The sequence below is a fragment of the Herpailurus yagouaroundi genome, unplaced genomic scaffold, assembly GCF_014898765.1.
Source record: "Herpailurus yagouaroundi ecotype Mexico unplaced genomic scaffold, PumYag 100, whole genome shotgun sequence".
Classification (NCBI taxonomy): Eukaryota; Metazoa; Chordata; class Mammalia; order Carnivora; family Felidae; genus Herpailurus; species Herpailurus yagouaroundi.
Window position 1 is genome coordinate 83969865 of NW_024412391.1, and position 23682 is coordinate 83993546.

At 38.2% G+C, this 23682-nt stretch overlaps 1 protein-coding gene across 2 annotated transcripts in view; it reads left to right on the forward strand.

Annotated features, from left to right (window-relative positions):
• LOC121028884 (B-cell receptor-associated protein 29) overlaps positions 1-23380 on the forward strand; it is a 57625-nt gene extending 34245 nt beyond the window's left edge. For both annotated transcript variants that reach the window (XM_040472934.1, XM_040472933.1), the window contains exons 7-8: positions 15985-16085; positions 22252-23380. In XM_040472934.1, the coding sequence (XP_040328868.1) occupies positions 15985-16085; positions 22252-22287 (137 nt within the window). In that variant the 3' untranslated portion in view covers positions 22288-23380. The remainder of the gene's footprint in view (positions 1-15984; positions 16086-22251) is intronic.
• The last annotated feature ends 302 nt before the right edge of the window (positions 23381-23682 follow it).

The window sequence follows — 23682 nt, forward strand, 5'->3', positions numbered from 1 at the left end:
CAAAAATAAATAAACGTTGAAAAAAAAAATTAAAAAAAAAAAAAAAGCTTAGCAGATGTAAGTAAGCTTAAAAGAGAGTGGGTGACAATTGAAGTGATGAATAAAACAGACCTGACCTACATATATCTGGCAATATAGGCATGTACGGAAAAAAAAAAGTAGCTGTAATAAAATTTAAACCACTGGAGCGCCTGGGTGGCTCAGTCGGTTAAGCATCTAATTCTTGGTTTCAGCTCAGGTCATCATCTCATGATTCGTGAGATCAAGCCCCCCATCAGGCTGTGTGCTGAGGGCACAGAGCCTACTTGGGATTCTCTCTGTCTTTCTCCCTCTGCCCATCCCTCACACACTTGTGCGCGCGCTCTCTCTCTCTCTCTCTCTCTCTCTCTCTCTCTCAGAATAAATAAACTTAAACACACACACACACACACACACACACACACACACACACACAGTTTATGTTTCTTACTGAACCAAAGTTTGTGTGTCTGGTTTCCTAGTATCTTGGAGGCATTATAGTAGATTAACGGTCTGGTCATTGATCACTGGTAAAAGAATAGTACCTGTGAAAATTAAGTATTAAATAACTCTAATATATCACACTCTCAAGGTCTCAGAAATAAAACCAAGTATACTGAAAAGAAACCAACACTGAATGTGTGGAAAATTTTCAAATTAAAAATGGTTTCCTCTGGTGCAATCCTTGTTACTGTTGTACAACAGCCAACTTTAGCTGTCCTGTTAATGCCTCTAAAAATTGTTTTCGATTTCCTGGCAGAGCTTAGCTAGTAGTTCCTGTTAATCTCAGGTAGAAATCATAGTGATACATCTACACAGTGTATTTGTCTTACCAGCTTCTCCCACTCTGCAAATAGCTCCATAAATGTAAGTTTAGCATTTTGTAAAACCACAAATATTTTTGGCCTACTTACTGGTCCTTTTACACAAATATTTTACACAAGCATTTTGGCTTACTAAATGTCACTATAACATTAATTGGGGTTATTCTCTATATTAATAACCAATGCATATGCCTCAGAAAGTTCCTAGTGACTAGGACACAACCACGTTTCTAACTGAATCTGGCCAGTATTCTCATGAAATATCTCCACATTTCCAGAAAGCCACCAGCAAGTGATAGCAACTCATTTTTGCAGATGAGAAAATTGAAATAGTGACTTAGCTGTATCACCTCAAGCTTCCTTGTTTAATAATGTCTTTCCTATAAATGCTGCTTCCAGAATAAAATAGTTCAAGATGAAATAAGCAAATGCAAATGTCAGATAACAAGTTTATATAATCCCTTAGTCACAAAGGCAGTTCCAGAAGGAGGTAGAAGGCATCCAAAACAGAATATTGTAATTTTTATAAAAACAAGAGATAGAGAAAGGACTGGGAAACAGTCCAGTAGGATCCTAGACAATAACAGCCTCTCTTAATTGGAGTGAATTAAATAAGACAGTTTATTAATATTAATAAGACAGCTTATTAACATCTACTGAAATACAAAACAACATAGGAAACACATATCATGCCTTGGCTTGATAAGTGCCAAAAAACCAGGATTTGCCTGCATTTGATTTGTCATACCTTCATCCCTGTAGTGATCAGGAGAAACTTCTAGATAGGCTGCAAAGTGGTTTTTCAGCTTCTTTTACAGATGTGTAGGACACCTGATTCATTCTGTCTCCTAAAAATTCATGAGAAAAATGATCTCTTTAGGTAACTAATGAGTTGATGTCTAAGATTTATTGAATTTCCTGAGTAATTTACTCATGTAAGAAATTTAAGTACAAATCTTTTTTTTTCAATATATGAAGTTTATTGTCATATTGGTTTCCATACAACACCCAGTGCTCATCCCAAAAGGTGCCCTCCTCAATACCCATCACCCACCCTCTCCTCCCTCCCACCCCCCATCAACCCTCAGTTTGCTCTCAGTTCTCAACAGTCTCTTATGCTTTGGCTCTCTCCCACTCTAACCTCTTTTTTTTTTTTTCCTTCCCCTCCCCCATGGGTTTCTGTTAAGTTTCTCAGGATCCACATAAGAGTGAACACATATGGTATCTGTCTTTCTCTGTATGGCTTATTTCACTTAGCATCACACTCTCCAGTTCCATCCACGTTGCTACAAAGGGCCGTATTTCATTCTTTCTCATTGCCATATAGTACTCCGTTGTGTATATAAACCACAATTTATTTATCCATTCATCAGTGGATGGACATTTAGGCTCTTTCCATAATTTGGCTATTGTTGAGAGTGCTGCTATAAACATTGGGGTACAAGTGCCCCTATGCATCAGAAGTACAAATCATTTTTAACATTAAGACTAACTCCTATTCAATACAAGTTCCTGGCCAACATTCTTGGTTTTTAAGAATAATTGACAGACAGTACTGTATTAGTTTCAGATGTATAATACAGTAAACTGATACTTATATGCATTATAAAATGTCACCACAATAAGTCTAGTTACCATCTACCACCATACAAAGTTGTTACAGTATTATTGACTGTATTCCCTATGCTGTACATTAATCCCCATGTCTTCTTTATAACTGGAAGATTGTACCTCTTAATCCCCTTCAATTATTTTGTCCATCTCCCCCACATCCCCATCCGTCTGGCAACCCTCAGTTTGTTCTCTGTATCTGTTTTTGTTTTGTTTGTTCATTTGCTTTTTAGATTCCACCTGTAAATGAAATTATATGGTATTTTTCTTTTTATGTCTAATTTGTTTTACTTAGCATAATACCCCCTAGATCCATCTGTGTTATCACACATGGCTACATTTCAGTCTTATAACTGTGTAATGTTCCATTGTGTGTGTGTGTGTGTGTGTGTGTGTGTGTGTGTGTGTGTATACATACCACATTTTCTTTATCCATTAATCTGTTGATGGACATTAGGTTGCTTCCAAATTTGGGCTATTATAAATAATGCTGCCATGAACATAAGGGTGCATATGTCTTTTCAAAATAGTGTTTTCATTTTCTTTGGCTAAATACCTAAAAGTGGAATTACTAGATCATATGGTAGTTCTATGTATAGTTTTTTCTTGGAGGCTTTAATGTTTTCTATATATAGTATCATATCATCTGCAAATAGTGACAGTTTTACTTTTCATTTCCAATTTGAATGCCATTTCTTGGGGCACCTGGGCGGCTCAGTCATTTGAGTGACTCTTGATTTCAGCTCAGGTCATGATCCCAGGGTGGTGGGATTGAGCCCTGCGTCAGGCTCCTCACTGAGCGTGGAGCCTGCTTAAGATCTCTCTCTTCCCCTCTGTCACTCTCCCCCAATCGTGTTTTCTCTCTCTCTAAGAAAGAAAGAGGGGCGCCTGGGTGGCACAGTCGGTTAAGCGTCCGACTTCAGCCAGGTCACGATCTCGCGGTCCGTGAGTTCGAGCCCCGCGTCGGGCTCTGGGCTGATGGCTCGGAGCCTGGAGCCTGTTTCCGATTCTGTGTCTCCCTCTCTCTCTGCCCCTCCCCCGTTCATGCTCTGTCTCTCTCTGTCCCAAAAATAAATAAACGTTGAAAAAAAAATTAAATAAAGAAAGAAAGAGAGAGAAGGAAAGAAAGAAAAGAACAAGAAGGAAAGGAAGGGAGAGAGAGAGAGTGGGAGTGAGAAAGGAAGGAAGGAGGGAAGAGAGAGAGGACAAAAGGAGGGAAGGGAAGGAGGAAAAAAGAGAGGAAGGGAGAAAGAAATGGGTTTCTGCTTAATTGTTGTGGCCAGGATTTCCAATATTATGTTGAATAAAAGTGGTGAGAGTGGGCATCCTTGTCATGTTCCTGATCTTAGAAGGAAACAGCTTTTCACTGTTGAGTGTGATGTTAGGTCTGGGTTTGTCATGTATGATCTTTATTATGTTGAGATACATTTTCTTTGTATCCACTTTGTTGAAAGTTTTATCATAAATGGATGCTGAATTTTGTCAAATGCTTTTTTCCCATATTTTGAGATGATAATATGATTTTTAGCCTTCATTTTGTTAATGTGGTGTATCACATTGATTGATTTCAGGTATTGAACCATCGTTGCATCCCTAGAATAAATCCTACTGGATCATGGTGTATGATCATTTAAAGTATTATTGATGCAGTTTGCTAATATTTTGTTGAGTATTTTTCCCCCTGTACTTACTAAGAATATTAGCCTATAGTTTTCTTTTTTTGTAGTCTCTTTGATTTTGGTATCAGGGTAATACTAGCCTCATAGGATGAATTTGGTAGTTTTCTGTCCTCTTCATTTTTATGTTATGTTATGTTATTTTGGAATAGTTTGAGGAGGATTACGGATTAACTCTTCTTTAAATGTTTGATGGAAATCATGTGTGAGGCTGTCTGGTCCTGGATTTTAGTTTGTTGGGAGTTTTATTACTCTAATTTTACTACTAGTAATTGGTTTACTCAGATTTTCTATTTGTTTCTGATTCAGTCACGGAAGATTATATGTTTATAAAAATTTATCCATTTCTTCTAGGCTGGCCAATTTGTTGGCACATAACTTTTAATAGTATTCTTTTATAATCCTTGGTATTTCTGTAGTATTGATTGTAACTTTTCTTTCATTTCTGGTTTTATTTGAATCTTCTCTCACTTTTTCTTGATGAATCTGGGTACAGGTTATTAATTCTGTTTATCTTTTCAAAGAACCAGCTCCTAGTTTCGTAGATCTTTTCTATTGTTTATTGAGTCTCTCTTTCACAAATTGCACTCTAATATTTATTATTTCCTTCCTTCTACTAATTTTGAGCAGTGTTTGTTCTGCTTTTTCTAGTTCTCTTAGGTGTAAGATTCGATTGTTTGAGATTTTTGTTTTTTTTTTTTTTTGAGGTAAGCCTGTATCACTATAAACTTCCCTGTTAGAATTGCTTTCACTGCATCCTGTAGATCTTAGAACACTGTATTTCCCTTTTTATTTGTCTCAAAGTATTTTTTTTTATTTCCTCTTTGATTTTTTTCATTGACCTGTTAGTAGTTTAGTAGCATGTTATTTAACTTCCATTTGTTTGTGTTTTTTCCGGGTTTTTTTCTTGTAATGGAGTTCTACTTTCATACCATTGTGGTCATAAAAGTTTCTTTTTTTGTTGTTGTTAATGTTTATTTATTTTTGAGACAGTGAGCCAGCAGGGGAGGAGCAGAGAGAAAGGGAGACACAGAATGCAAAGCAAGCTCCAGGCTCTGAGATGTCAGCACAGAGTCCAATGTGGGGCTCGAACTCACAGACCATGAGATCATGACCTAAGCCAAAGTCAGACACCCAACCGACTGAGTCACCCAGGCACCCAAGAAAAGATTCTTGATACGATTTTAGTCTTTTTTTTTTAGTATATGAAATTTATTGTCAAATTGGTTTCTATACATCACCCAGTGCTCATCCCAAAAGATGCCCTCTTCAATACCCATCACCTCCCCTCCCCTCCCCTCCCCTCCCTCCCACCCCCCATCAACCCTCAGTTTGTTCTCAGTTTTTAAGAGTCTCTTATACTTTGGCTCTCTCCCACTCTAACCTCTTTTTTTTTTTTTTCCTTCCCCTCCCCCATGGGTTCCTGTTAAGTTTCTCAGGATCCACATAAGAGTGAAACCATATGGTATCTGTCTTTCTCTGTATGGCTTATTTCACTTAGCATCACACTCTCCAGTTCCATCCACATTGCTACAAAGGGCCATATTTCATTCTTTCTCATTGCCACGGAGTACTCCATTGTGTATATAAACCACAATTTCTATATCCATTCATCAGTTGATGGACATTTCGGCTCTTTCCATAATTTGGCTATTGTTGAGAGTGCTGCTATAAACATTGGGGTACAAGTGCCCCTATGCATCAGTACTCCTCTATCCCTTGGGTAAATTCCTAGCAGTGCTACTGCTGGGTCATAGGGTAGGTCTATTTTTAATTTTTTGAGGAACCTCCACACTGTTTTCCAGAGTGGCTGCACCAGTTTGCATTCCCACCAACAGTGCAAGAGGGTTCCGTTTCTCCACATCCTCTCCAGCATCTGTAGTCTCCTGATTTGTTCATTTTGGCCACTCTGACTGGCATGAGGTGATGTCTGAGTGTGGCTTTGATTTGTATTTCCCTGATGAGGAGCGCTGTTGACCATCTTTTCATGTGCCTGTTGGCCATCTGGATGTCTTCTTTAGAGAAGTGTCTATTCATGTGTTCTGCCCATTTCTTCACTGGATTATTTGTTTTTTGGGTGTGGAGTTTGGTGAGCTCTTTATAGATTTTGGATACTAGCCCTTTGTCTGATATGTCATTTGCAAATATCTTTTCCCATTCCATTGGTTGCCTTTTAGTTTTGTTGATTGTTTCCTTTGCTGTGCAGAAGCTTTTTATCTTCCAATAGTTCATTTTTGCTTTTAATTCCCTTGCCTTTGGAGATGTGTCAAATAAGAAATTGCTGCAGCTGAGGTCAGAGAGGTCTTTTCCTGCTTTCTCCTCTAGGGTTTTGATGGTTTCCTGTCTCACATTCAGGTCGTTTATCCATTTTGAGTTTATTTTTGTGAATGGTGTAAGAAAGTGGTCTAGTTTCACTCTTCTGAATGTTGCTGTCCAGTTCTCCCAGCACCATTTGTTAAAGAGACTGTCTTTTTTCCATTGGATGTTCTTTCCTGCTTTGTCAAAGATTAGTTGGCCATACTTTTGTGGGTCTAGGTCTGGGGTTTCTATTCTATTCCATTGGTCTATGTGTCTGTTTTTGTGGCAATATCATGCTGTCTTGATGATTACAGCTTTGTAGTAGAGGCTAAAGTCTGGGATTGTGATGCCTCCTTATTTGGTCTTCTTCAAAATTACCTTGGTTATTCGGGGCCTTTTGTAGTTTCATATGAATTTTAGGATTGCTTGTTCTAGCTTCAAGAAGAATGCTGGTGCCATTTTGATTGGGATTGCATTGAATGTGTAGATAGCTTTGGGTAGTATTGACATTTTAACAATATTTATTCTTCCAACCCATGAGCACGGAATGTTTTTCCATTTCTTTATATCTTCTTCAATTTCCTTCATAAGCTTTCTATAGTTTTCAGCATACAGATCTTTTACATCTTTGGTTAGATTTATTCCTAGGTATTTTATGCTTCTTGGTGCAATTGTGAATGGGATCAGTTTCTTTATTTGTCTTTCTGTTGCTTCATTATTAGTGTATAAGAATGCAACTGATTTCTGTACATTGATTTTGTATCCTGCAACTTTGCTGAATTCATGTATCAGTTCTCGCAGACTTTTGGTGGAGTCTGTCGAGTTTTCCATGTATAATATCATGTCATCTGCAAAAAGCGAAAGCTTGACTTCATCTTTGCCAATTTGGATGCCTTTGATTTCCTTTTGTTGTCTGATTGCTGATGCTAGCACTTCCAACACTATGTTAAACAACAGCGGTGAGAGTGGACATCCCTGTCGTGTTCCTGATCTCAGGAGGAAAGCTCTCAGTTTTTCCCCATTGAGGATGATGTTAGCTGTGGGCTTTTCATAAATGGCTTTTATGTTGTTTAAGTATGTTCCTTCATCCCGACGTTCTCGAGGGTTTTTATTAAGAAAGGATGCTGAATTTTGTCAAATGCTTTTTCTGCATCGATTAACAGGATCATATGGTTCTTATCTTTTCTTTTATTAATGTGATGTACCACATTGATTGATTTGCAAATGTCGAACCAGCCCTGCATCCCAGGAATGATTCCCACTTGATCATGGTGAATAATTCTTTTTATAAGCTGTTGAATTCGATTTGCTAGTATCTTATTGAGAATTTTTGCATCCATATTCATCAAGGATATTGGCCTGTAGTTCTCTTTTTTTACTGGGTCTCTGTCTGGTTTAGGAATCAAAGTAATACTGGCTTCATAGAATGAGTCTGGAAGTTTTCCTTCCCTTTCTATTTCTTGGAATAGCTTGAGAAGGATAGGTATTATCTCTGCTTTAAACGTCTGGTAGAACTCCCCTGGGAAGCCATCTGGTCCTGGACTCTTATTTGTTGGGAGATTTTTGATAACCGATTCAATTTCTTCGCTGGTTATGGGTCTGTTCAAGCTTTCTATTTCCTCCAGTTTGAGTTTGGGGAGTGTGTGGGTGTTTAGGAATTTGTCCATTTCTTCCAGGTTGTCCAGTTTGTAGGCATATATTTTTTCATAGTATTCCCTGATAATTGCTTGTATTTCTGAGGGATTGGTTGTAATAATTCCATTTTCATTCATGATTTTATCTACTTGGGTCATCTCCCTTTTCTTTTTGAGAAGCCTGGCTAGAGGTTTATCAATTTTCTTTATTTTTTCAAAAAACCAACTCTTGGTTTCGTTGATCTGCTCTACAGTTTTTTTAGATTCTATATTGTTTATTTCTGCTCTGATCTTTATTATTTCTCTTCCTCTGCTGGGTTTAGGCTGCCTTTGCTGTTCTGCTTCTATTTCCTTTAGGTGTGCTGTTAGATTTTGTATTTGGGATTTTTCTTGTTTCTTGAGATAGGCCTGGATTGCAATGTGTTTTCCTCTCAGGACTGCCTTTGCTGCATCCCAAAGCGTTTGGATTGTTGTATTTTCATCTTCATTTGTTTCCATATATTTCTTAATTTCTTCTCTAATTGCCTGGTTAACCCATTCATTCTTTAGTAGGGTGTTCTTTAACCTCCATGCTTTTGAAATTTTTCCAGACTTTTTCTTGTGGTTGATTTCAAGTTTCATAGCATTGTGGTCTGAAAGTGTGCATGGTATGATCTCAGTTCTTTTATACTTATGAAGGGCTGTTTTGTGACCCAGAATGTGATCTATCTTGGAGAATGTTCCATGTGCACTCGAGAAGAAAGTATATTCTGTTGCTTTGGGATGCAGAGTTCTAAATAGATCTGTCAAGTCCATCTGATCCAATGTATCATTCAGGGCCCTTGTTTCTTCTATCCATTATTGTAAGTGGGGTATTAAAGTCCCCCTGCAATTACCACATTCTTGTCAATAAGGTTGCTTATGTTTGTGAGTAATTGTTTTATATATTTGGGGGCTCCAGTATTTGGCGCATAGACATTTATAATTGTTAGTTCTTCTTGATGGATAGACCCTGTAATTATTATATAATGCCCTTCTTCATCTCTTGTTAGATACGATTTCAGTCTTGTTTAATTTATTGAGACTTATTTTGTGGCCTAACATGTGATCTGTCCTGGAGGGTGTTTTGTGTATACTTGAAAATAATGTATATTCTGCTGTTTTTAGATGGAATGCTCTGTATATATTAAGTTCATCTGACCTAATGTGTTATTTAAAGCCAATATTTCCTTATTAATTTTCTGTCTGGGTGATCTATCCATTGATGTAAGTGGATGCTAAAGTCCCCTACTAGTGTTAGTTTCAGTTTCTCTCTTTGCATTTGTTAATATTTGCTTTATATATCTTGGTGCTTCTATGTTAGGTGCATACATATTTAGAAATGTTATAATTCCTTCTCTAATTGATCCCTTTATCTTTATGTAATACTCTTTCTTATTACAGCCTTTGTTTTAAGTCTAGTTTGTCTGATAGAAGTATTGCTTAGCCCAGCTTTCTTTTCAAAAATAAACATTAAAAATAATTTTAAGTAATTATTGTTTTCATATTTTTTTTTTGAAAGAGACAGACAGAGACAGAGAGCGTGAAGAGGGGAGGAGCAGAGAGATAGGGAGACACAGGAATCAGAAGCAGGCTCCAGGCTCTGAGCTGTCAGCACAGAGCCCGAGACGAGGCTAGAACTCACAAACTGCGAGATCATGACCTCAGCCAAAGTCAGACGCTCAACCAACTAAGCCACCCAGGAGCCCCAGCTTACTTACTGCCATTTTAAAAATTGTTTAATGGTTGTTTTGCAGTTCTCTATTCCTTTCTTCTTGCTCTTTTCCCTTGTGATATGGTAACTTTTTTAGTGTTATGTTTGGATTCCTTTCTCTTTATTTTTTGTGTATCTAATAAAGGTTTTTGATTTGTGGTTACCATGAGATTCATGTATAACAACCTGTGTATATAGCAGTTTATTTTAAATTGATGAGCACTTAAGCTTGAACAAATTCTAAAAACACTACATTTTTACTGTCCCCACTCCTGACGTTTTATGTTTTTTACATCATGTTGTACATCTTTTTGTTTTGTGTATCCTTAACTAATTATAGATACAGCTTATTTACTACTTTTGTCTTTTAACCTTCATACCAGCTTTATACATGGCTGAACCTTCACCATATGTTTGCCTTTACCAGGGAGATTTTTTTTCTTTCGTATATATTTTTTTATTTCTAGTTATGGCCTTTTCTTTTCCTCTTAAAGAAGACCTTTTGATATTTTTTTGTAAAGGCTGGTTTAGTAGTGGTAAACCTTTAACTTTTGTTTGGTTGGAAAACTTTTTATCTCGCCTTCAATTCTGAATGATAACATTGCCGATTAGAATATTCTTGGTTATAAGTTTTTTCCTTTCAGCACTGTGAATATATTGTGCCACTCCCTGCCAGCCTGTAAAGTTTCTGTTGAAAAATTAGCTCATTGCCCTCCCTCTCTCTCTCTGCCCTATCCCGCACTCAAGCTCTGTCTCTATCTCTCTCAAAAATAAATAAACATTAAAAAAAAATTTTTTTAAAGCGGCGGGGGGGTGCTCCTGGGTGGCTCAGTCAGGCATCCGACTTCATCTCAGGTCATGATCTTGTGGTCTGTGCTGACAGCTCAGAGCCTGGATTCTGCTTCAGATTCTGTGTCTCCCTCTCTGTCTGCCCCTCTCCTGCTCAAGCTCTGTCTCTGTCTCTCTCGAAAATAAATAAACATTAAAAAAAAAATCTGAAAAAAAATTAGCTCATTTCCTCATGGGGATTCCCTTATATGCAACTAATTGCTTTTCTCTTGTTACTTTTAAGATTTCTTAGTTTTTGACATTGTAATTATAATTTGTCTTGGTGTAGATCTCTTCTGAGTTCACCTGTTTAGGAGCCTTGCTTTTTAGACCTGGGCATGTATTTCCTTCCTTAGCTTAGGGAATTTTTCAGCAGTGATTTCTTTAAATATGTTTTATGCCCCTTTCTCTTTCCCTTCTCCTTCTAGAACCCCTATAATGTAAATGTTAGTACTCGATGTTGTCCCATTGGTCCCTTAAAGTGCCTTTATTTTTAAATTCCTTTTTTTTCTTTTTCTTCCTTCCTTCCTTCCTTTCTTCCTTTCTTTTTTTTTCTGTTCAGTTTGGGTGACTTTCACTACCCAGATCACTGATCTGTTCTTCTGTATCATCAAATCTTCAGTTTATCCCCTCCAGTGTATTTTTTTATTTCTGTTATTGTATTCTTTATATTTGATTGGTATTTTCTTATATTTTCTCTTTGTTGAAGGTCTTACTGTGTGTTCATCTAGTCTTCTCCCAAATTTGATAATCTTCTTTGTGGCCATTATTTTGAACTCTTTTTCACTTTTATTGCTTAATTCCCTTTCATTTAGTTCTTTCTCTGAGGTTTGCCTTGCTCTTTTGTTTGGAACACATTTCTGTGTCTTTTCATTTGGCCTAGCTCTGTATTTGTTTTTAGGTGTTCAGTAGTTCAGCTACAGTTCCCAATCTTTTTTTTTTCTTTTTCTTTTTTAAGTTTTTATTTAAATTCTAGTCAGTTAGCATACAGTGAAATATAAGTTTCAGGTGTAGAATCCAGCGATTCAACACTTACAATACCCAGTGCCCATCACGACACACATTTCCCAGTGTTAAAGGAGTGGCCTTATGTAGGAGATATCCTGTGGAGCCAAGAAGCATAATCTCCTCTGGCCACCAGAAGCAGGTCTCCCATGTGGGCTGCATGTGCCCTCCTGATGTGACAGGGCAGAACGGTTGTGGGCACACTAGTAAGTGGGTCTGGCTCCCAGTCCAGCTGGCTGTACACCTGGTCTTGACTACTACAAATGTGCTGGTAGTCAAGATACCAGCGGTAGGCACCCTCTGGCATTTGCAGTATACAGGGATGATTCCCAAATGGCATCCGCCGGGGCCGGAATCAGCACAGCAGAACAAGACAGCAAAAATGGCTGCCACCAGTGTCTTAAGTCCCCAAGCAGACGCCTAGCTGCCTTTTGTCTCTCCAGCAGGCGCTCCAAGATTAGTAAGTGGGTCCCCTTCACCTGTAGTCTATGTAATTTTGATCCAGTGTTTTTGTGTTTATTTTGGGGTCAAGTAAGTCTACATGTGAACTCTAAGAGTGGGGCTTTCTTTTCCCCTGCAATTCTAGTTTTCCTAGACGTATTCCTTATTGCTTTTCAAAGCCAGGTGTTTTGGAGGCCCATCTCTTCTGTGCAGGATCTAAGGGTTTTGGTACCTGATGTGGAACTCAAATCTCTTGCCCCTCACGGAAAAGTTCAATGCTTTTGTGATCCTTCTGTATCATAGAATGCCATTCCTAGAATGTGGTTTTCGGGGTGCCTGAGTAGCTCAGTCTTTTGAGCTTCCGACTTCGCTCAGGTCATGATCTCACGGTTGGTGAGTTTAAGCCCCATCTCAGGCTCTCTGCTGTTATCCCCGAAGCTGTCAGTGCAGAGCCCGCTTCGGATCCTCTGGCCCCCTCTCTCTCTGTCCCTCCCTGCTCGCATGTGTTCTCTCTCCCTCTCTTTCTGTCTCAAAAATAAATAAAATATTAAAAATATATATATTAAAGAAAAGAATATGGTTCTTTCCTTAGTGAGACTGTATCTCCGCTTCTTCTGCCCTTCTCAGTACTGTCCCCTGTTGTAGAGGCTCTGTTCATCCTGTTCATCCAAGGTCCCCTTCAGAGGGGATTATTCCACATGTGGCTATAGATTTACTGTCTACGGGAGAAGGTAAGCTCAGGGTCTTCCTTTCCTACCATCTTGGACCCTCTTGGACCCGTCTTGGACCATCACTGTAGGCTAGTAAGACATTATTAAGTTGTAGAGTCTTCTTTGCTTTTTATACACCAGAAATCCAGGCTTTTAAACATTTATGGTAAGGTCTTGAAGTTAACACTGTGTTTCATATTTTCAAGTAGGTTCTAGGAAATGCCTTATAGAACCCAAATTAAAGACTAATATGAAAACCTTCATGTTGTGACTGTGGTTCCAGTGAAATCTAACCACTATCGAAGATCTCTCTTCCATACCTAACCTATACCCTTACCAAGTGACAACATTAAATTTGTTAAATTTAGCCTTTAATGCCTAACTTAGTTATGGATCTATAAAAATAACATGAAAGAAATTATAATGTAGAGCTATCCCATATGGCTACCCACTAGCTACACATGGCTGTTTAAATCAAAATTTAATTAAAATTAAGTATAATTTAAAATTAAATTCTTCAGTTGCACTAGCCACATTTAAAGTGCTTAATAGCCACATATAGCTAGTGGCTGCCATATTAGCACAGATGTTCTACATCTGTATTGTCCACTAAATGTTCTACAACACAGGAAGTTTAATTTGACAACATTGTCTTAGAAAGTGCCAATACAAAAGCCACTTTAGTTGAAAGTGACTTATATACTTATATATAAAAATGCCCATATGATGGCTTTTCAAGAGGAAGAGGAAACAGATTGTTTATAAATAGAACCTATAATTTCATTCAACTGTGCCAGAAAAGTGACTCTTACATTTATAAATCCCACTTTCTTTTACTTAAACTTCTACCCTAAAATATTTACAAATTCAGAACTTCTAAAGACTACATATGCAGAATTGTATGTAGAGTAGAGTTAGTTCAGGATTCCCAGAATTTATCCAGTCCATCTTGTGCTACTCTTCCTTTCTACACATTTACTCATTATCTTCTCTACAATGTGCTAAGTTAGTGTGTGTGTGTGTGTGTGTGTGTGTGTGTGTGTGTGTGTAACTTCTATCTTAGAAGTTAACTGCTTATTTTTAACTTATTTTTAACTGCTGTCTTACACTATACCTCCTTGGTAGACAGAGGCTAATATAGATCCATTTTTGTGTATCATCTTGAGGTAAAGCCTTTAAGTGTCCCACACCCCTAAATCTTTCAATTTTATATAAGAAAGTGATTGTCTTTGCTTTTAAGGAAAATGGGCTGTTCGTCCCTTAGTAAGTATAATAAAATATCCCCCTCTCAGTTTTTTCAAAAGCAGACCATTCTAATAAATTCTGTACTGTAATGCTTGAGTCTAGGATGAATCAGGAAACAGTTAGGATAAGACTGGAACATCTTATGCAAGAAACTAGGGTACTCAAAAAATGATAGAGACATAGTGAGAGGACATAAGAGCCAGCTTGACAGCCTTCCCACTAGCCATATCTGGCTAGTGCAGTTATGAATTATAAACTGTTGAAAACATAACCTATGTGTTCATACTTAGGATGGATGGATGGATGGATGGATGGATGGATGGGTGGATGGATGGGTGGATGGATAATGGAAGGCCCTTCTTTAGAGTAGAATGCTGACTGGTAAATGTGGATGAGATGGTGAAGTTGGAAAATCACCAGTGTGCTACCATCACAATAAAGGTTGGTTTAGGCAAGAATTTTCAATGGGTGCTAACTATGAGGGGATAGTTTTCATAAGGAGCAAGAAAGTTACATAGTCTTTTCTTCCCACACACTGCTTCTTAGTTTACAAAGAAGAAAATAAGTATAAATAGAAAAACCAGTGAGAGGCAGATGGGTCTCTGGATGTGGTACCTTGAGAGACAAGTCAGCATCATTTGTATGTAAGTTAAGATGCATAACCTGAATTTAATCATGAGGAAACATCAGACAAAATCAAAATGAAAAACATTCCATTTAAGAAAAAAGTGGCCTGAGGGTGTCTTGGTGGCTCAGTCAGTCAAGCATCTAACTTCAGCTCAGGTCATGATCTCATGGTTTGTGAGTTTGAGCCCCGTGTCAGGGTCTCTGCTGTCAACACAGAGCCCACTTCAGATGCTCTGTCTCCCCTCTCCCTTTGTCCCTCCCCAATGCGCTCTGTCTCTTTCAAAAAAAAAAAAAAAAAAGTGGCCTTTATTTAAAATGTCAGTGTTACGAAAGGGGAGAAGAATGCAGGGGGAAGGCTGAGGAACTATTCTAGATTAAAGGAAACCAAAGAAATGTGACAACTTAATGCTAATCTTTGATCTAGGGCTGGATCTAGACTCAAAAAAACATAGTGAGAGGACATAATTGGGACAGTAGCCAAGATTGGAATATGAATGGCAGATTAGATAAAAAGTACTGATGTTAAATTTCCTAATTTGCTAACTATGCTCTGATTATGTTACAGAATAGCTTTGTTCTTAAGAAATACACAATGAGGGGCGCCTGGGTGGCGCAGTCGGTTAAGCGTCCGACTTCAGCCAGGTCACGATCTTGCGGTCCGTGAGTTCGAGCCCCGCATCAGGCTCTGGGCTGATGGCTCGGAGCCTAGAGCCTGTTTCCGATTCTGTGTCTCCCTCTCTCTCTGCCCCTCCCTCGTTCATGCTCTGTCTCTCTCTGTCCCAAAAATAAATAAAAACGTTAAAAAAAATTAAAAAAAAAAGAAATACACAATGAAGTATATTTTTTTATTTTTTAATTTTTTTTAATTTTTATTTTTAAAATTTTTTTAATGTTTATTTATTTTTGAAGGAGAGAAAGACAGAGCATGAGCGGGGGAGGAGCAGAGAGAGAGGGAAACACAGAATCTGAAGCAGGTTCCAGGCTCCAAGCTGTTAGCACAGAGCCTGATGCAGGGCTCAAACTCACAAACTGAGATCATGACCTGAGCCAAAGTCAGACACTTAACCGACTGAGCCACCCAGGTGCCCCAAGAAATACACAATGAAGTATTAAGGAGTAAAGGGGCATGATGTCTATAACTTACTCTTAAATGATTCAAGAAAACAGTTGTGCATGTGTGGTGAGAGAATACAGTAACAAATATATTGCATCTTAACAGTTGGTGAACTTGAGTAAGAGCTACAAAGGAGTTTTCTATTTAAGTCTTGCAGCTTTTCTGTAAACTTAAAAATATTTCAAAGTAAAAATTTTTTAATTCTATTCCATGTTTTCTAGCCCTTTCTAAGGCACAGAATGATGTGATGACAATGAAAATGCAATCAGAGCGACTTTCAAAAGAATACGATCGACTTCTGAAAGAACACTCAGAACTTCAGGTGGGTGACATCTACTTTATGGACCTAAGTTTTTTGAAATAGTAATCACTAAATCAACCATTTGGGTCATCTGTCCTTCCCAAATCAAGAGGATGTATTCAATCCTGGCTTTAAAAAAAATTTTTTTAACATTTATTCATTTTTGAGAGATAGCCAAGAGACAGAGCATATAAGTAGGGGAGGGGCAGAGAGAGAGAGGGAGACACAGAATCCAAAGCAGGTTCTAGGCTCCAAGCTGTCAGCACAGAGCCTGATGCGGGGCTTGAACCCATGAACCATGAGATCATGACCTGAGCCAAAGTTGGACACTCAACTGACTGAGCCACCCAGGTGCCCCTGTCCTGCCTTTTTAAAAATGATGAAGGAAACCAGATTTTTACCAAGGGGGTGAAGATGAGGATATCGCCTGAAAACACAGGACAGTCATCACATAGAGAATTACTGACATGCTAACTGATTGCGTTCTAGTTTTAGTGGGATTGTAAGCACAAGAACTGAGCCACAAAAATGGCAGCATCAAAAAACAAGCTGGTTCTATAAACATTCAGTTTTGCTGTTGGCAATGTTTGCTCTATTCGTGCCAAAATAAGGTAAAAAATTGAAGGCTCATCTTCATGACTACTCACTACTCCTTCTATCCCAGTGTTTAAACATCTGAGGTCAAAACCTATGGCATTCAAATCCGTGATTTACCTCCAGTGTGGATTTAAAAGATAGAAATGTAAAAAACCTTTTTGTTGTTAAAGTCACAGAGTCCAGGGCAATAATTCTTTTTCTCTTCCCCTCCAGTCCAGCAAGAGTCTGTGCCCTGCACTCATCCAGGCTAAGCTTGCCTGTCCCTTCCCTCTTGGTTTGCCAGGCCCTACTCTGAACTGATTTCCCAGCCACTCTCTGACTGCATGTCAGAGAGTTCAGGGGAGACGCCATTCCCGAGGCAGCCCTGGTCCTTCCTTTCCCTCCTGCTTTCAGGATGGGCTTATCCTAAGAATTTGGATTTTTTTTTTTTTTTTTTTTTTGAGAGATAGAGAGCACAAGCAGGGGAGGGGCAGAGAGAGAAGGAGAGACAGAATCCCAACCAGGCTCCACACCCTCAGCACAGAGCCCGATATGGGCGCTCAAACTCACGAACCATGAGATCCTGACCTGAGCCGAGATCAAGAGTCGGACACTTAACCACCTGCACCACCCAGGTGCTCCTCAATCGGGGCTTTTTAGCAATTACAGCTGTGCAGTTACTTCACTGTAGAAGAACCCCTGGTCCCAGGACTCACTTCACTGCCTCTTCATGGTCATTGAATCTCCAGGGTCCATCACTCCGCCTGGCAAAAGGCAAGCAGGTGCTATACCCATAGGCCTTAGAGTCAGACAGACCTGGAATGACTCTAACTCTCATACTGTATGATCCCAAGCATGTTAGGGTACACCTCTGCATCTTACTTTTCTTCACTTGTGAAACCAGGATAATAGTAACACCTGGCCCACTGGGTTGTGGCAAGAATTAAATAGAATGTGTAGGGTACTTAGCACTGTGCCTGGCTGATAGGAGACACTCAAGAAATGATACCTATTGTAAGTATCATCATCAGTATACATTACTCTGTAGAAGTTTTGCTGAAACTGACTTATTCTCAACCAGCCACTTTGGCCTTGATTTAGAGCCAATCAAGAAGGAAACCAGAGCACATTTACCATCTGGTATCCCTAGTTGAGTTGCATGTTTGATTTAACTAACTTTTGACATTAGGGTATTCCAGAGAAGGGTATCCCCTGTGTGCTTCAAACCCAGGATACGGAGAGCCCAGCTCACATGGCCTAAAGTAGATGGTTAGATTCTCAACAAGACCACCTTTTCCCCATCTCTAAAACACGGGTCCTGAAAATTGCTGACTTCACCATGGCATGATGAGTATTTCTCCAGGGCATCCTTCAAGATCTGCCATGGAAAATGAAAGAACACTTCAGAAGCCTTTTGCCTAGAAATGGAACTTTTTTTCCCCCTCCCATTTGTAAGGTCAAAAGGATGCATATCCCCACCAGTGGACTTTGCCAGAATTTCAGAAACGTTTAGATCCCTGAATGGAGAAAAGAGAAGCAGGAATATTCTCTCATTTTGTTATGGCCAGTGGTGATTGCTGAATGTCCCCATCGTGGTAACAGCTCATGCTTCTCTTAATCCCTGAAGAGTATATGTGACAACCCATTTTCTTTCCCCTCCCCAAATTCCTTCTTCTTGGAGCTGATGCATTCTTGTTAACAGATGTTAAATAGTTTCTCTGACTAATTCCTTCCCAAGAAAGTAGTTTTTATTCCTATTTCTTTGAAAAATGACCCATCCTGGATATGCCAGGTGCCATGCTGAGAGTTGGGCCTTGTCCACTAGTGCATTTAAGGTCTTGATCCAGTTTCTTCTTTTATTTTTGAAAGATTTAATGAATGACATTTACTGAGGATATGCTCTAGACCAAGCACTTAGTTAATGGGTTCATATATTATTCTGTTTACTTTAATCACAGCCCACTAAATTAAAATATTTTAATACCCTATCTTGTGGGTGAGGAAAACAAGTCTCAGAGATGTTATATAATGTACCTAAAGTCACTGAACTAGAAATTGATAGGATTCAAAGTTGAATTCAAAATCATGAAACCTTGGGGCATCGGGGTGGCTGTCGGTTCAGCATCCAGCTCTTGGTTTTGGCTCAGGTCATGGCCTCATGGTTCATGTCAGGCTCTGTGCTGACAGCATGGAGCCTGCTTGGGATTCTCTTTCTCTCCCTCTCTCTCTCTCTCTCTGCCCCTACCCTGCTTGCACTCTCTCTCTCTCAAAATAAATAAACTTAAAAAAAATAAAATCCAAAACCCAGTAATTTTTCTCCAGTTGCCCCATCATTAAGAACTCCCTGTGTTGGTCACTAGACTCTGCTCTTGGATCTGTTGTCTTCCCACTTCCACTCTACTCAATCTCAGAGAGCCACATTTCCCAAGCTCCCATGCTGTCTTCTGGGCAGGTTCAGCAGTGGGAGGCACTAGCAGGGGACTGAAGGCAGGAGGGGCAGTGCCGGGGACTTCCCACTGCTCTGTTTCAGTAGCATCTGCAGCAGCAGCACCATCTTTTCCCATGGTCCTGGTACCCACTGGGCAGCTGCCACATGGTGGCCCTAGCTCCTGGGATCCAGAACCGGGTCTCCCCCCTTGTCCCTCTAGCCCAAAGAATGGTGGTTTTGTGCTAATCCCTGAGGTGTCTTACCACACTGTTCCAATGCATCTACTCTTTCACCACCTGTAAAACCAGCTTCCCATAATAAATACCTGTTTGAATTTAAAAAAGAAAGAACGCTCTCAGCCCCATACTTTGGCAGTTCTGTAAACCCCGGGGGGATGACTTGGCATCTAGCACCTTGACTTCTTCGTTTCTTAAATGAGGGTTATAATACTTGAGCATTAAACCAGACCCTGTCTAAGGCACTTTAAATGTTTTTAAACAAGAAAAGCTCTATAGCCCTACAAGACACTAGTAGTTACCTCTTGATTGGACACGTTTTTTTTTTCCCACTCACCCTCCATTGTCCGGTATGAGAACTTGTAGAAGATTCTGAGATTTAAGTGTCATTAAATGACTCCCATTTTCTTTAAAGTGACTCTTACACTTTTATATTTACCTTCTTAACGCTACTTGAGAAGCAAAATGATTGCTGTAGGCCATCTATAGTAAAAAGCTGTATCAAATTGTCGTTTGTGAAACCAACCTTAATGATTGAATTATATCTTCAAGTTCTTGGGAAATTTAGCCTTCTCAGTATTACACAGTTGATTTACTTTAAATAAAATAATCATAAAATGACTTAAACTATTATGATAATAAAAGCAGAAGGGGGAAAGCTCGTTTCCTTACCATAAACAGATTCCACTTTGCATAATTTAAATCCATTTTAAATCTGGTCTCCTCCCTGATACAAATACTAAATAAATATTAGAAAACAATCTCGTCAATACAGAGTCTTTGCCTTTCCTTGTTTGCCATGTCTCTCTTCTAGAAAAGGGAAAGCAAAACTAACTAAGGATTATGGGCAGCACAAACCCATCAGCATCTGGCAGTTTTCGAATTTCATTTTGGAGTCACCCTCACTTAAGGAACTTGTCCTGAATAACCGCTCCATTAAAGCTGTGACTTTTATCTTTATGTCCACTTTAATTTTGGATAAACACAAGATTATCTCCTTTTTTTAAATTGAAGTATAATTAGCATACAGTGTTATATTCGTCTTAGATATATAATGATTCAACAATCTGTACAGTTTTCAGTGCTCATCACAGGTGTACTCTTACTCCCTTCACCTCTTTCACCCGTCCCTCACCCACTTCCCCTCTGGCAATTGTTCTCTGTATTTAAGACTCTGTATTTTTGTTTGTCTCTTTTTTACTTTGTTCATTTGTTTTGTTTCTCAAATTCCACATATGAGTGAAATCATATGGTATTTGTCTTTCCCTGTCTGTCTTATTTTGCTTAGTATTACACTCTCTAGATCTACCCATGTTGTAGGAAATGGCAAGATTCCCTTCTTTTTTATGGCTGAGTAATACACACACACACACACACACACACACACACACACACACACACACATCACATCTTCTTTATCCTTTCATCTGTAGATGGACATTTGGGTTGTTTATGTATCTTAGCTATTGTAAATAATACAGTAAACATGGGGGTGCATATATCTTTCTGAATTAGTGTTTTTGTTCTTTGGGTAAATACCCAGTAATGGAATACTAGGTCATAAAGTACTTCTATTTTTAGTTTTTTTGAGGAGCCTCCGTACTGTTTTCAGAGTGGCTGTACCAGTTTATTTTTCTACCAACAGTGCATGGGGTCTCTTTTAACTCTACTTCCTTGACAACACTTGTTATTTATTGTAGTTTTTATTTTAATCATTCTGACAGGTGTAAAGTGATATCTCATAGTGGTTTTGATTTGCATTTCCCTGATAATGAGTGATGTTGAGCATCTTTTCATGTGTCTGTTGGCCATTTGTAGGTCTTCTTTGGAAAAATGTCTGTTCAGGTTCTCCACCCATTTTTAATCAGGTTATTTAGTTTTTTTGGTATTGAGTTTAGTTTTATTGGTGTTGAAGTTTGGTGTTATTTTTGAGAGAGAGACAGCCCATGAGTAGGGGAAGGGCAGAGAGAGAGGGGAACAGAGGATCTGAAGCTGGCTCTGGGCTGATAGCAGAGAGCCCAATGCGGGGCTCAAACTCACAAACCATGAGATCATGACCTGAGCCAAAGTCTGACGCTAAACCGACTGAGCCACCCAGGTGCCCCGCATAAGTTCTTTATATATTTTAGTTATTAACCTCTTATCAGATACATCATTTGCAAATATCTTCTCCCATTCAGTAGTTAAAGCTGTGATATTTATCTGAAGTGGTAAGATATATATAAACATGTGAAAGTGGTACCTTATCATTCAAAATACTTCCTCTAATCCTGATTTGGTTGCGTAATGTTAATGTTACTAAAGTTGCTCTGAAAGCATTAATACTCAGCCTGAACAAGAGCTAGATGAACTTCTCATGTACGAGCAATAATGCTACAACTCCATTTGATGAGGTTTTTTTTCCTCAGTGTAGACTTGGCTTTCTTGAGTGCAAATAATTTCTAAAGGTTAATTTCGATCCCATTTTCTTCCAGTTTTAAATGATATTTTATAGTTATCTCTGATCAGCAAAGAGTATAATTTGAGAACTGAATTCTATGGGCAAATATCTGCATAACAAACACACACACACACAAAAGGCCATCCCATCTGGGGTTTTTGTTTCCCCTCATTCTTTCCTTGCCAAAAATCTTAATTGAGTTTGTAAGAGGGGAATTTTAGAAATTTTGTTTTCCTGGTATAACCTGTGAAACAAAAGCAAAGTAGATTAAGGCAAGAAAACAAATGAATTGATCAAGAATGTTATTTTTCCCCCTTTTTCAAGTAAAACCCACAAACTTTGTAGTTTAAGTTTGAAATGTTCTCAATCCCTATTTTCATATTTGATTATTCTCATAATTAATAACCATACACAGAAAAGAGAATTTTTTTAAAAACTCCTTGTCATATCAATGAATCTGTTTTTCACTCTTGGCTGTAGCTACTTGAGTCATTTTTTTTCTTGCAGAATCGCTTGGGGAAAGACAGTAAGAAAGGCCTGTGAACCTTGAAAGATGATGGCGACATACCATGTGAAGATGACAAATTTGTTATCGTGTTGGCCTGTAGAATAATTTAAAATTCAGTTCAGTAAAAGGTACCATTTATGACCAGCCAATAATTTTTTTAATGCCACATATAGCCTGTTATCCTAACGGTGTTGTCACAATAGTTGATGATGTTTCAGATATATCGTCAAGTCTATATTCCAGCTCTTCTGTAAAATATAAGCATGTTTAGCACCCTAGTAAGATATTAAGAGGAACACTGGTTATATGGTGACTGTTTACTAATAAAAAGAAAAATTTATAGCCAGTTACTTCCCAAATTGATTTTTAAGTTGATGAAATCATTAATAGCCTTAAAAGCTGTGATGTGTTTTCAGTAATAATAATCTATTTAATCAGATGACAATAACGCTGATGTATTTGAAAATAGTATTCAGTATCAGCAGATTTGTTCATAGATTAAATAAGGACAAATGATCAGAATTAGCCATTATATATATGGGGAAGAGTCATGAAGAGCAAAAAAATAAAAACAATGACCTTAGTTGTTCTTTTTTATAAGTCTGATGATACTATAGTTTACTCTTGTAAAACAGCTATATTGATAATTATATTTTTGTTACTGTGCTTCTATATCTGTTGGACTGTTTCCGTTGACATTTGTGTTAATACCACATAATAAGTAGGCATTATACCTTTTTAAAATTCATCTGATAATGAAGTTTACATCTATTTGCATAACTGCCATACACCGAAGTTAAAATTATTTTACGACAATGTGGAATTCTTGACTTAGAAAGCTAATGTAGAGCGTATCCAAAGAGCAATGTTTCCCATCGCTGTGAGAGTTACTAAGTATACAAATATTACCTCAAATATACATACACTGGGGTCACAGTTTCTCTGAGATGTATCTGTATTCTGAAAGCTAAATATTAAGTACTATTTTTCCATTCATATTCCTTTAGAATCTCCTTTAGAACATGATAACGACTGTAGTTATATTAAAATGATTTAGGTTGTTCCAGTGTTTAGACATGAAAATCATCTTCCTTGTCTCATAAAGACCTAAATATAAATAATGGAATGGAAAATAATGACTGGAGTTTTTACTTTCCTGATACTTATTTCATCCTTTGTTGTTTATTATCATTTTAGCACCAACTTCATGCATACTTAATTTTTTTTCATTGTAACATAGGTGAAAATTTTTTCATTGTAACATAGGTGTAACATAGGTGAAATGAGCGAATACATTAGAATTTTATTTCAGATAGAAGTCAGGAGCTACTGCTGGAACACAGACATGTAGGAGACATTTACCAGGAGTGAGCGATGGACTTAGACCAGATGGTCTGACAGCACCATGAGTAACAGAGAAGGGGATGCTT